Source organism: Podarcis cretensis (genome assembly GCF_951804945.1).
Source record: "Podarcis cretensis genome assembly, chromosome: 12".
Classification (NCBI taxonomy): Eukaryota; Metazoa; Chordata; class Lepidosauria; order Squamata; family Lacertidae; genus Podarcis; species Podarcis cretensis.
The window spans coordinates 36,355,392-36,369,767 of record NC_137181.1 but is presented as its reverse complement, the minus strand read 5'-3'; the positions used below and the strand labels follow the sequence as shown (position 1 = coordinate 36,369,767).

Here is a 14,376-nt window from a genome sequence, read left to right as displayed (position 1 = left end):
TGAAAAATGCGCCTCGGAAGCCGTTCGACTTCTGAGGCGCGTTCGAAAATGGAAGCAATTACTTCCAGGTTTTCAGCATTCAGGTTTCAAATCATTTGGCTTCCGAGATGCTCGAAAACCGAGGTTCCACTGTGCCAGTCTTGCGTAACCTAGAACCCTCCAGATGTTTTGGACTATAACCCCCACCATCCCTGGTCAATGGCCTTTCTGGCTAGGACTGATAATAGTACAAAACATCTGGAGAGCAGCAGATTGAGGAAGGCCATTGGTGAGAATTTAACTTGCCTACACCCCAGACCCCTCTTCTAGTGGTTGTAAAGCAGGAGTAGGGAGCTTATGGGTTCTCCAGATCTAATTGGACTCCAACTCCAACCCGCCCTGCCTATGGTCAAGGATGAAGAGAGTTGTACTCTTTCAACATGGAGATCCACAGGCTTCCTGCCCTTGCAATAAAGCGTAGAGCAGCTCACAACAACTATTTGTGGTGTCTTTTCCCCCCACATGGAAAGCCTCTTTGCATTGAGTCTGGATATAAATGGCAGCAGTGAATGGGACATGAAATCTTTTTACATGATGGGGCTGAGGTTTAATACTTGGAGTTGTGTGTTTGTTTGTTTTTTGTGAACAGCTGGGCTATACTATCATATGGATACCTTCCCCAGAACCTTTGGGTCACAAACAGTGAAGAAATGGAAAAATGAGGAGTTGTAGTGATGTTTTCTATGGCATAATCGTGGCTGTAACTGCTATGTATTGCATTACACCAAATCTATTGGTTGCTTGATTTTCCCATTAAATAGAACCATATTAAGCTTTAGACATTGTCAAACAAACAAGAAACAAATGTTTTTACCCATCCTACTTTGGTAACAGCACCTCTTCTCCTTTCATGAATGCTTTGATCCATCATGGTGTATTTATTGATAAAGGTAAACCTAGCAGTTCAAAAGCACACTAGTGCAAGTAGATAAATAGGTACCGCTGCAGCGGGAAGTTAAGCAGAGTTTCCGTGAGCTCAGGTTTCCGTCACAGTGTTCCGTTGCGCCATAAGCGGTTTAGTCATGCTGGCCACATGACCCGGAAAGCTGTCTGTGGACAAACGCCAGCTCCCTCGGCCTGAAAGCGAGATGAGTGCCGCAACCTGGTTGTCGCCTTTGACGGGACTTAACTGTCCAGGGGTCCTTTACCTATTTACTTTCTTACTTATTGATGCTGAGCTTCTGTTGCATAGGGCCAAATCCAAGAATCCTAGTAACTTACTTGAAAGCCCACAAAAAACTATCAGTGATGTAGCTAAGGCTCATGGAGATGAGTGTTCCACGTGCAGTTGACTTTAATGAGTTATTTTAATAATATGTGTAGTGCCAAGGCCTGACACATCAAATAGCTCTTGATAGTTAAGTGCCCAAATTATCAGAACTAAAACAGCAAAGCTGTTGAGTGGAAAACACTCTTGTAAATGCCTTTTTTTAATAGAAAAAACACATTACAGATAAGCTTGTGGATAAGCTAAGGATGTCAGTTTCAATTAGCCAGGTGTGCTGCTTACTTCCCAATCAAAATCTATAAAATGTACCACAGAATTGTAGAGTTGGAAGGGACCTCCGACAGATCCCTTGTGGGGGTTAAAGAACCTTTCACTGGCACAAAAAGATTGCCCAGATTTTACCCACCTCAAGTCTGTGTAAAATGAAATTATGAAGTAGCCTTCCCCGTGCAAATGTTAGATTACAGCTCCCATCATCCCCAACCATCAGCCATGCTTGCTGATACTGCATTTCGACAAGTCAACACAAGTGTATTGAGGAGTATTGATACACCTGCCCAATTCTCTGTGGTGGACAACAGGAAAAGGTTTTTAAAAAATGATTAAAATGGGAGCTCCCTCCTCTCCTTTTTTTCCTTTTTGTTTTGTAAAACCAAGCAATTAGCCTGATTTGATGAAGTGTCGGGGGCACTACCACTTTCCTGTCCTTCTTTATTTTCACAAGGGACGTGCAGAAAGTTATTCAGAGCCTGTTGTTCATCAAGCATTTATTCTGATTTGCTTGTGGGGAGTTTGTAGGATATTTGCATCAAGCAATTGTTTTCTCATACTTCCCAGTGCACATTCCCACTAACCTAACACAAAAAGCCCCATTTCTCAAAGCAGGTTTGTTGCACAATCTGCTTTAACTCTTCGATCCAAACTTGCCGTACGTATGACTGTGTCTCATCCGTTAAAAAAACCAGTAGTAATAGCTTGAAAGTAATCTTAGTCAGAGCTTAAGCCTGTTGATTTATTGTGGGGAAGAACAAGCTGATAACGAGCGTTCTAGCAACTGTCTTTCAGGCAGTGCAAAACAAGATGTGAGGGCGGAAAAGAATTATACGAAGTACATAATGCTTGTCTTTATTTGACATTTTGCTGAATCCTTCTGTGCTTTTGCTCCTTGTGTCCTTTCTAAAGTGCATGCTGCCCTCAGTTCTTTTTACTGCAGGGAGTATCCAAGGTGCTGCTTTCCAGATGCTGGCCTTTGGCAATGCTAGCCGAGACTGATGTGAGTTGGAGCCCCACATCTGGAGAGCAACAGATTAGCTACCCCTGTTTTGCAGCCTGTACTTCAGTTTTTCCAGTAACAATCTAAAGCTCCTGGTCACTGTTCTTTTTTCCATATGAGGTTTGGCAGCATGGGGTTTCTCTTCCCTTCCCAACGTCTCCATGTTTCTCTCACAGATAGATAGATAGATAGATGATAGATTTATTTAATTTTCTGTTTTACAATTTAGAATACAGTGGTACCTCGGGTTAAGTACCATATTTTTCGCCCCATAGGACGCACCTTTTCCCCTCCAAAAATAAAGGGGAAATGTGTGTGTGTCCTATGGGGCAAATGCAGGCTTTCGATGAAGCCTGGAGAGCGAGTGGTATCGGTGCGCACCAACCCCTCTCGCACTCCAGGCTTCAGGAAGCTATCCGCAAGCCTTGCAAGCCCGGCGGGAGTTCCCGTGGGCTCACAAGTCTTGCGGGCAGCAGCCTGCAGCCCGAAGCACGGGGCGCCCTCCGGAGGGCTCCCCGTGCTTCAGGCGAGTGTCCGCAAGGACTTGGGGCGGCAGCTGCGGCTGGGGGTGAAATAATTTTTTTTTATTCATTCCCCCCCCCCCAAAAAAAACGAGGTGCGTCCTATGGGCTGGTGCGCCCTATAGGACGAAAAATACGGTACTTAATTTGTTCTGGAGGTCCGTTCTTAACCTGAAACTGTTCTTAACCTGAAGCACCACTTTAGCTAATGGGGCCTCCTGCTGCTGCCGCGCCGCCAGAGCCCGATTTCTGTTCTCATCCTGAAGCAAAGTTCTTAATCTGAAGCACTATTTCTGGGTTAGCGGAGTCTGTAAGCTGAAGCGTCTGTAACCTGAGGTACCACTGTACTAATTAACATCCTTAAAATATCAATGGCTTCCCTTTTTCTCTTTCCATGGTTCATTTTGCATATCATAAATCCCTGCATATTTTACATATTCCATTATTACATCCATCAAAACTTATTTACACTGTTGAATTTATCTTAATGCTGCCAACATTTTCAGGTGTACACAATTTCCCCCATATATTTAATAAACATTTTCCAGTATTCCCTTATGTTCTTCTTGTTCTCTTATTCTATATGTTAAGTTCGCAAGCTGCGCATATTCCATCAACTTAAGTTGGCGTTCTTCTTTAGTTGGGACCCCGCTTGTTTTCCGTTTTGGGGCTGATCAAACATGGGCCACAGTAGTAGCATACGTAAATAACCTTTTTTGACACCTGGGAATTTCTGTTTGAATTATCCCCAATCCACGTTTCTCTGTGGTTGCGGTGACAGTGGATACTCTGTTCACATCCGCCATTCTTTTTATTATGCTTGATTTTACATATGGGGAAATGTGTCTTCTGCCAGATCACTAGTGGACCCCACAAGCAGCAAGCAGCACTTTTAAACAAAGTAAATGGAGCCCCATGAAGTGTGACAGAATGCTGGGGCTGTCTTGCTTCCTCCGCTCACCCTATAAGCTTGTTTGAGCAAATAGTACAGTGGTACCTTGGTTCTCAAATGCCTCGGTACTCAAACAACTTAGAACCCAAACACTGCAATCCTGGAAGTAAGTGTAAGTTTGTGAACTTTTTTTGGAAGCCAAACGTGCTCTGTTTTGAGTGTTACGCTTCCAATTTGAGCGCCACACTTCCGTTTTGACTGTTACACTGAGGCCTGTCTGTTTTTGCTATTTATTTTGCCTTTTTTGTTTTTGTGACTGTGTGGGACTCAGTTCAGCTATTGATTGATTGTGTAAACATTGTTTATTGTTTTCATTTTATGGATCAGTGGTCGCGTTAGATAGTAAAATTCATGTTAAATTGCTGTTTTAGGGGTTGCTTTTAAAAGTCTGGAACGGATTAATCCATTTTGCATTACTTTCTATGGGAAAGTGTACCTTGGTTTTGGAACGCTTTGGTTTTGGAACGGACTTCCAGAACGGATTAAGTTTGAGAACCCAAGGTACCACTGTATGTGGCTTTTGGTATCTTTGGGGCTGAAACTCAAGGGTAGGGCATCCACTTTGAATGCAGAAGGTCCAAGATGCGACCCCTGAGAGTCTCTGACAGTCAATGTAGACATAGGGCAACTCCCTCGGTGTTCTGCACTTAACAATGACACTTTCGCTCAAGGCTCTTTTCTGTCTCTCATTTGCAGGAAAACTCGGACGACGAGAACAGGGGTCTAGTTCACCAGCTTTCCAACGAAAGTCGGCTGTCTATAACAGATTCGCTCACCGAGTTTTTTGATGCTCAGGAAGTCTTGCTGTCTGCCAGCTCTTCAGAAAACGAGGTCTGGGCACCGGCATCGGAAGCAATGGTCTCATGTCGCTTCTTTCAAAGCTGTTTGACCTTTACCGTCTCTGCACACTAATTGCAAACCCAGGGCAGCAAGCGACATGTTATGTACCATTCAGAATACACAATTATTTATCACTGCTAGGTTTAAAAAGCAGTTTGAAAAGGGGGGAGAAGGGGTTTGCAGGAAACGCTGCTTATAGATGTTACCATGTTTGTTTTGTGTGTGTTTTTAAAAAAGCATATGTTCAAATATTATATGCCTTGTGTCTGTCTGACAAATGTTACAAAGATTTGTGGGTGTGTGGGTGTTAAACGTAGGGATGTGTATTTATGCTTTTGTTTTCCTCTTGACACGCACAAGTAGAGTCCCTAACAGCAGGGTTTTGTCGTTGCAATATCCATTTCAAACTTCATGGCCTCTTTTTATCCACTTTTTCAGTTTCCCAAATACTGTGGTGGTGTTCTGCATGTTCCTTTTAATCAGAATGAAAGCATATTTCCTTCCGCCTCAGGTATCTGATGATGATTCATACGCCAGTGATGTGAGTGATAACATCTCCGAAGACAACCTAAGTAACGACATAGAGAATGAAAGGCAAACCCTCGGTAGGAGTTGCAAATTTCTTTGCCGTCTGTCCTGAGGGTTTCTGCTTTCTCTTTACCAGAAACTTATAGTGCAGAAATGAAGATGCAGACACGTTCAGGATTGTGTTTCCTTTTAAAGGGTTATTTTTGCAACAGTAAAATGGCACACAGTGATCTCTCCCCATGTAGGAGAAACCACCTGTACATGGAGAGAAATAATAATAATAATAATAATAATAATAATAATAATAATAATATAATACCACCCTATACCCGCAGGTCTCGGGGCGGTGCAAAACATAAAATCACAATACAAATGCGCAAAATACATAATCTGAATAAAAACAAGAACCACAGAGCTCAGAGGTTCTTACCCTCCCTTTCCCATCCCCTCTGTATAGGCTTTGGAGCCTGTACAGTCATACACAAATCCTTCATCCCTAGTAATGGCCTGATGCGCTGCAGCACACAATGTCAAAGAGGATGGGGGAGGAACATAGCTCCATTGACTCCCATGACATTGCTTCCAAACGCACATCACTTAAGTGGGGATGGATTGTGCCCCAAGGCCTTAGTCCAATAAGCATGCAGCAGTTACCCACTTTTGTCACACAGGGCCCAGGTGTTTCCATTCCAGGCTGTGCTCTTGCTGAAGTGATATTTCTTTCCCCTTCCGCTTGATCGAGAGGTGCCAACTACAGTAAAATATGGCGGGGCAGGTAAGCCCCCCACCCCGATGAATCACAAGGCTTGGCACATGCACAACATTTTAATGGCAATACCCATCAACTTGTCAGGAGTTCAGCCTACACTCGAGAAGGGCTCTGGCAGAGACACATGCCCAACTGGCATGTTCTCTCCCTCCTGGTCGATCGTTTGGGAGCTTCAAACGCTTTCTTCAGCCCGAACATCACAGGGACCGATGCCAACTAACACCGGCACACTTAGGGATCCGCAGAGTTTGTGCACCTTGCGTAACAGACCTCAGCAACTCAGCATTTTGGCTAATCTACTTTATTTACATGTAAACACACACGGAGCACTGCAACATGGCTCCCTCTATCTCTAGCATCAGACAGCAAAGAGAAAAAGAACAAAGGACAATAGTCCCACTTCACAGAACACAGTAACACAAACATCCTGCCTCCGTCACTTCCCACTCTGTGGAGTCAAAACACATACCATCATGTGAAAGACAAAAATCCCATGACTGCAATCATAGATCAGGAATTCTAACACAACTTTGGGGAAGCCCGGCCCCCTCAAATATTTTATGGGTGGGGGGCCAAAAGGAGTTGGCTCTTATGCACTACATTTACTGGTTGTTGTTTTCTCTTTCTTCACAAAGGAGGCAGAACAAACAGAACGGTCCATAGCTATCAAACATATATGCTTTCCCTGGAATAAAAAGTCCTGCTTAAAATGTGGCAGGGTGTTGTTGTTGTTTTTTTAAAAAAAGTATAGCTGATAAAACATGTGGCACCTTTGGGATTCTTCTCCATGGTTCTGGGCTGGCAATTAGCTGCACTGGTCCCACGTTGCGCATCGTTGGTGCTGGAATTTGAAAACTAATTTCCTACTTGAATACACAGAGATGATCTTCCCAATTCAGGCAAAATTAAACACTTGCTTAAAATGGGGAGCAATTCAGCTTCAGGGAAACAGATGGGGGGAGGGAATAGAGAGCTAATTTGGTGCAAGGAGTCTCAAATTCCTGCACAGCTATGAAACTTTGCTGGTTGGTCTTGGGCAAGCCACAGTGTCTCGGCATAACTTACATCCTCTTCAGGACTGTGTTGAAAGAAGCCTCTTTGTGGTTTGCTACAACTGCAAAGGGACACGGGTGGCACTGTGGGTTAAACCACAGAGCCTAGGACTTGCCAATCAGAAGGTCGGCGGTTCGAATCCCCGCAACAGGGTGAGCTCCCATTGCTCGGTCCCTGCTCCTGCCAACCTAGCAGTTCAAAAGCACGTCAAAGTGCAAGTAGATAAATAGGTACCGCTCCGGCGGGAAGGTAAACGGTGTTTCTGTGCGCTGCTCTGGTTCGGCTTAGTCATGCTGGCCACATGACCTGGAAGCTGTACGCCGGCTCCCTCGGCCAATAAAACGAGATGAGCGCCGCAACCCCAGAGTCAGCCACAACTGGACCTAATGGTCAGGGGTCCCTTTACCTTTACTTAACTACTACAAACTTTACTTAACTCACCTTTACTGCAAAAGTGTGGATATTAACCATGGGATGTTGCCAAATTTAATCCTGGCCTCTGTCTTCTAGACAGTGTTCCCGACGACAGCTTGGAATGCCATTCCAAGCGGAGGACGTGTCTGCCGGCTCCGTGTCCCAACACTAGTAACATCAGCCTCTGGAACATTTTGCGGAACAACATCGGGAAAGACCTCTCCAAGGTGGCCATGCCAGTGGAGCTGAACGAACCACTGAACACTTTGCAGCGCCTCTGCGAGGAATTGGAGTACAGCGAGTTGTTGGATAAAGCGGCACGTACGCCCAACCTGTTTGAGAGGATGGTAAGAGGAAATAGGGTCCCTCGGCAGCTCTAGAAGGAAAGTGAGTTCTCTTTTGCATGTCCACAGGTATGTAATGGTTCGTGCATCAGCTGTCAGGAGCGAGCTGGCCAGCAGTAAATCACACAAAGTAAGTGGAGTTAACGCTTTACCAGAAGAAAAAGGAGATGAGCACAGGAACTCTTCTTCGGTAGGTCTTGCCCCTATGAAGCAGTTGCAGAGACTAGAGATTCCTGCCTTCCCACAGTTGTCTTTGTCTGCGGGTGGTACTGTGGTCTAAACCATTGAGCCTAGGGCTTCCCGATCGGAAGGTTGGCGGTTCGAATCCCCGCAACGGGGTGAGCTTCCGTTGTTCGGTCCCAGCTCCTGCCCACCTAGCAGTTCAAAAGCATGTCAGAGTGCAAGTAGATAAATAGGTACCGCTCTGGCAGGAAGGTAAACAGCATTTCCGTGCACTGCTCTGGTTCGCCAGAAGTGGCTTAGTCATGCTGACTACATGACCCAGAAGCTGTACACTGGCTCCCTTGGCCAGTAAAGCGAGACGAACGCCACAACCCCAGAGTCATCCGCAACTGGACTTAATGGTCAGGGGTCCTTTACCTTTACCTTTACCTTTACCTGCTCTCCAGGGCTTTTCCCAAGCAATCTGAGACTGTGTCTGTGTGCCTGCCTCTGCTCCTTCCCCTTCATCTCTCTCCTGGTTCTGGGAAACTAGGGGTGAGGGGAGCTTGGCACAGCAGGACGGGGAGACACCCATAACTTTTCACTAGCCTGATTCATCTCTTCCTCTTGGCCTCCCTCTTCCCACTCGCCTGCTTCAACTTCTGACTCGGATTCTGGACATCTCTCTGCCACAGACTCTCCCAGCTCACTAAACCCTGCTTACCTCTTCAGCTTCTGACACCCTCCCCTTCCCAGTCTGCTCCCTCTTCTCTCTCTCACTACTCATCATCATCCCACCACCCATGGAGATGAATCCCAAGTGTGTTGGATACAGTAATGTATAAACTGTCACTTTAAAAACAACCAGCAAGTTTCCCTCTGTTTCTTTGTATTTGTCTTCTGGAAGCTATTTGGTGGTGTTATGATTGCAGGGTGCCTGGACCCCCCATGAAAAGCACAATAAACTGTTTTTGCACCCCTTTCATGAAGCAAACATTCTGGCTGAATTCAGAAAAATTCACGCTGACAGCTCCATCTGCCCTCGATAGAGCTTTGACATAGTTTGCCATGGGAGTCTACCTCTGCTGTTTCTATGGATTGGTCTGGAGATGCTTATTGTGCTTTTAATGAGAATGAAACCGTAATAAAAATCCAGTAGTCATTTTATTCATTGCAATGGAATTTAGTTCAAAACAGCCATTTAATTTTGGTTTTCTTCTTAAAGTCTATTGCAATTCAGGAACTTTAGTGTCATTCTGTAAATACTGAGTCATGTTCCCATGCTAAAGATATTGTTCCAGATTGCAGGAAACATATCTGCAAATATTAAAATTGCAAAGTAGAGAAAAATGGTGCCTGCAGTCAGTGTGACATCAGAACATCCCCCCCCAAAAAAATCAGGTTTTTAAAAAATCAAAATGCAGCAAGACATGACACATACCCCTTTATTAATGACCAACATAATATGATGTCTTCTGCTTTTTAGGTATATGTGGCTGCTTTTGCTGTATCTGCTTATGCATCCAGTTACTACAGAGCTGGAAGTAAGCCTTTTAATCCTGTGCTTGGAGAAACCTACGAATGTATCCGAGAAGATAAAGGCTTTCAGTTTTTTGCTGAACAGGTACTACTTTTCTGTTGTGGTCCAGGCTGAAAAATTTGCTCATTCTGATTATGTGGCAGGAGGTTAATTTTATACTGAATTGCTTCAGTTGACTTTTGCATGCATACATAGCTTGAACTGAGATTGCTGAAAGCTGTGGAATAGCGTGGTTACTTTGAGAAACCACCTCCAAATCCATATATTTATTTTAGAGTGGGTGCCTTGCACCTTAGTGTTTTCTTTACACTCGCTAAAATATTTTACTTTTACCACTGCCCTGTGTATCCAGATGCCAAGTGAATTATATCCCTTAGTTTCCTGGCAGTAACTATACATAAACTTGATACAAAGCAGCACAGGCTCCACTTTAAAGTGAAAAGCAAAATTAATTATATTTTAAATGACTACAGTATAAATAGATGGTTATGTTAGCTTGTATGGTTACATTATGCTGAGCTTGGTTGCTGTTTCTTGTAGCTCAGAAATGTTACTGTTTCTTTTCCGTTATTTAAATCTGTAGCAAATTTCCGTAAACCACTCCAACCCGATTAAACACTTCTCAGTCTAGAGACTATATTTCTCTAAGGTGAGACAGAAATGAACTTCAAAAGGGCACATTATTACTCAACAGGAAATACTTCACTTTTTCTCAGGCCTGATCCTTATCCTGTACTAAATAACACTCTCTAACAATAGCTCTGACTGGAAACCAAACTTGACGTTCAACTGCCTTCTTCTGGTATTTGTGTTTCCCTGCATCATTCTTTTATTTTATTTTTGGATTTATTTATTTTTTTGGATTTTATTTCTTCACAAGTGACTTGATTTAAGACAGTTTATATACCAACATTTATTTCTTTTTATTATTTATTTTTAAAAATAACAGTCCTCATTAACTTCCCATTCAAATGGGAAGGGAATACAAATTAGTATTAATCGCTTTACATCTGCTCTTCTGGGTTGTTTTTTTAAAACATTTTTTTCATGTTTTGTTATCCATATCCAACGCTGGTTTTGCTACTACAAGCTCCCTCTTGTGGTCAGTGCTGTGCTTGAAATAAAATGAAACGATTAAAATAATTCACGAGAGAGGAATGGAAGTCATTTAAAAAATCAAAAACCTGTAGCTGTAATGGTAACTTTTCCCTTCCTCTTAGGTCAGTCATCACCCACCTATATCTGCATGTCATGCTGAATCTGATAACTTTGTGTTTTGGCAAGGTAACTCTTCAGCTTATTTTCTTCTGTTTTTACTTGGATGTGAAGGAAATCTATAAGCTCAAACGTTAGTGGCAGATGTTAGTGCAGCTTTAGAGGTTGTGCTAGCTGTGCCAAACATCTGTTTGTATGGCATTATGGGGAAACACAGACATTGGCATAACAAACATATGTATCCTCAACCTTGGCTAACCTCAACCAGCCTTCACCAACTTGGTGTCTTCCAGATGTTCAGGGCTGTAGCTCCCATCAGCGATGCTGGCTGGGGCTGATGGAAGTTGTAGCCCAGAACATCTGGAAGACATAAGGTTGGTGAAGATCCATGGCAGTCTTGGACCTTAGGATTTAGTGAACCATCTGTAATTGAGACAGCTTGATGTAACCAGTTTGGAGGGGGGTGTTTTAGAAACGGCTGCTTACTGCCTTCCCAGTAAGTGGTGGTTGTGGCACAACCCGAGTCCCCTTGCTGCACGATGCCATCTTTGCGGCTGTTGCTGTGTCTCCTCGTATGGTGTGGGGGCCCATGGGTTCCCGCGAGGACCCTCGATTCAAGTAGGCCAATTTGCGGCATCTCAGGGGGGCAGGTCTTGGGGAGCAGACCTGGCTGAAGCAGGCTTCACTCAGGTTCACTTCCCACCTATTTATCTCAGCTGGCCTTGCATGCAGCAGCACAGTCGGCTGGGAGTATCACGTTTGTAGTGTTAATTCATTTAGCCCTCTCTAGTCAGGTGCATCTGGGCAAGGGGACTCTGTAGCTGGGCACGCAAGGCAATTGATATCATCTTGCTACCATAGACTTGAAACTGGTCTGTGGTATCAATACTACTCTACAATAATAGCATATACAGTGGTACCTCAGGTTACATACGCTTCAGGTTACAGACTCCGCTAACCCAGAAATAGTGCTTCAGATTAAGAACTTTGTTTCAGGATAAGAACAGAAATCGTGCTCCGGCGGCGCGGTGGCAGCAGGAGGCCCCATTAGCTAAAGTGATGCTTCAGGTTGAGAACAGTTTCAGGTTAAGAACGTACCTCTGGAACGAATTAAGTACTTAACCCGAGATACCACTGTATAAGTGGGGGGGGGGTGTTGTTGTTTTTGTGTGTGTGTGTGTGTGTCTTTTTAAACACACACAGAAACAATGTAATAATGGGCTTTTACAACATTTTTTGAACAAACCAATAGAAAAACGAATTCTTGCCCGTTTCCCCAAACATTTGAAAGCAAGGACACAGTTAAACTGCTACGCACTAAACCCTATTGAGTTTACATTTGAACAGCACTGAGTGGATTGCACTCAGGGAAACGGATGCAAGGACAGTTGGCTTATGCCTAAGTCTTCTGGAAACCTCCACTACTTAAGACACTGAAGTATTGTATTCTCTGCTTGTCATAAATGTTTCAGATGACTTCATTGTCTAAAACAAGAGTCCGGTTCCAATCTCCAAAGAGGAAAAATTAAAGCATCTAGCCAAATATGCTGTGGTTATACGAACTGCCATGATTTAGGAATCACAATATAGAATCATAGAGTTGGAAGAGACCACAAGGGCCATCGAGTCCAACCCCTTTAAGCATCTTAAGTCAGTATAACTATTTGTTACCAGGCTGAGTTTTGTCCTGGTTATATTCAGCACCACTTGAAGCTTAGGAGCTGTGATGTTGCGGTAGTGAAATACGAGATTTCACTATAGAGTTACCTCTGACTGCAAATCTGTAAATGAGCAATGGAATGTATACTGGCCATAGTTTTGTGCAAAGTGAATGAGCCGCAGCAAATTTCAGGCTCATGTACTCCTCTATCCTCCTTTAGTGTGGCTTGTTCAGATTTGGTTGAACCATGGTCTGTTGTGTTGTCTGTGTGGTTCGCTTTAGTTATGATTCATTTCAAACAGGTCACTTCCAACCATGGTTTCTGAAGCTTCTTGTTTAAAGTAACCATTGTTATTGTCAGCCACGGTTTCAGGGCTGCATGATACACCAAGCTGTAGTTAACTAAAAGTGAACACAAAAGCTTCCAAAGTCATCATCATGGGTGACTGGGAGCATAAGAGAGAATCCATGAGCTCCATGTTTAGTGTGATTGCTCACATACCGCTAAACCATGGTTTAGCATGACATTCAAACGCAGGCACTGTTTGATACCTTTGTCAATTTATTGATGGTCTCAGGCTTAAAGTATAACATTTAGTAAACAATTCAGCTCAACAATAGCAATATGTGTTTGGTGTTAAGGATGTACTTAGTTTATTACTGATTTTTTAATTGATTTTTTTAAAATTTCAGATATCAGATGGAAAAACAAATTCTGGGGGAAATCCATGGAAATAGTGCCAGTTGGTACTACACATGTAATTTTGCCAGCGTAAGTTCTGTAATTGTATGCAGGCTGTAGTTCACGTTTTGCAGCTCTGGGGTTGTCAAAACTCCTTTGACATAAAAATCTCCATATTTTTTCACTTTCCATAATCTAGCAAATCATATGGTGCCATAGAGAGAGAATTATGTGCATAACATGTATACAGGATACCTGCTATCAGAAATTTTTTTAACTAGGGATACCTTTGAACTGAACCTGGGACATACCATTATGGGCTCAACATTCTGTCGCTTATAAAAATTTTACCTGTTAAGCCAACAGCTTAAAATTTATCATCCCATGATCAAAGCTTGTGAATGTGGCAAATTCAGACCGATCTGATTGCAACAGGTTTATCAGTTTTAAAATGGCTACAAATTGACCCATTCACCCTTTTTTAAACAGGCTTATCGTATATTTCTTTCCAGTTTTGATGAAAACTATAAATGGGTGCGCTCCCGCTGCTCGGTCCCAGCGCCTGCCAACCTAGCAGTTCGAAAGCACCTCCGGGTGCAAGTAGATAAATAGGGACCGCTTACCAGCGGGAAGGTAAACGGCGTTTCCGTGTGCGGCTCTGGCTCGCCAGAGCAGCGATGTCACGCTGGCCACGTGACCCGGAAGTGTCTCCGGACAGCGCTGGCCCCTGGCCTCTTAAGTGAGATGGGCGCACAACCCCAGAGTCTGTCAAGACTGGCCCGTACGGGCAGGGGTACCTTTACCTTTACCTTTATAAATGCACTTTATTCAGGTTTATTGAGGTTTATTTCTCATTGGTATGGTGAAGATCTGTGCAGCTGTTGAAAAGTTGTTAAAGCTTAGGTCAGCAACTACATGCAAAATAAGGGGTTGCTTATGCAGTTCAGTTCCGAAGGGGAAATTCTGCTAGCACTCCCAGTATTTGCTGAGAGCGCCACCGTGTGGATGCCATGTGCAATGCCTATTCCTTTCATGCCTATTCCTTTATGTGTATGGCAGTGTGCTGTAATGATTAGGAGGTGCAGTCGCTATCCATGTGCACAATTGGAAATCTAAGAAACCGTTGTGGGCAGCACGTACCACAACCCCCAACATG

The 14,376-nt window shown here is 43.7% G+C and overlaps 1 protein-coding gene across 6 annotated transcripts in view; it reads left to right on the top strand.

The window, feature by feature from the left end:
* OSBPL3 (oxysterol binding protein like 3) overlaps nt 1–14,376 on the top strand; it is a 95,842-nt gene that overhangs the window by 73,776 nt on the left and 7,690 nt on the right. For all 6 annotated transcript variants that reach the window (XM_079947989.1, XM_079947991.1, XM_079947992.1 and 3 more), the window contains 6 exons: nt 4,710–4,844; nt 5,365–5,458; nt 7,714–7,964; nt 9,610–9,747; nt 10,884–10,947; nt 13,232–13,310. In XM_079947989.1, coding sequence (XP_079804115.1) covers nt 4,710–4,844; nt 5,365–5,458; nt 7,714–7,964; nt 9,610–9,747; nt 10,884–10,947; nt 13,232–13,310 — 761 coding nt within the window. The remainder of the gene's footprint in view (nt 1–4,709; nt 4,845–5,364; nt 5,459–7,713; nt 7,965–9,609; nt 9,748–10,883; nt 10,948–13,231; nt 13,311–14,376) is intronic.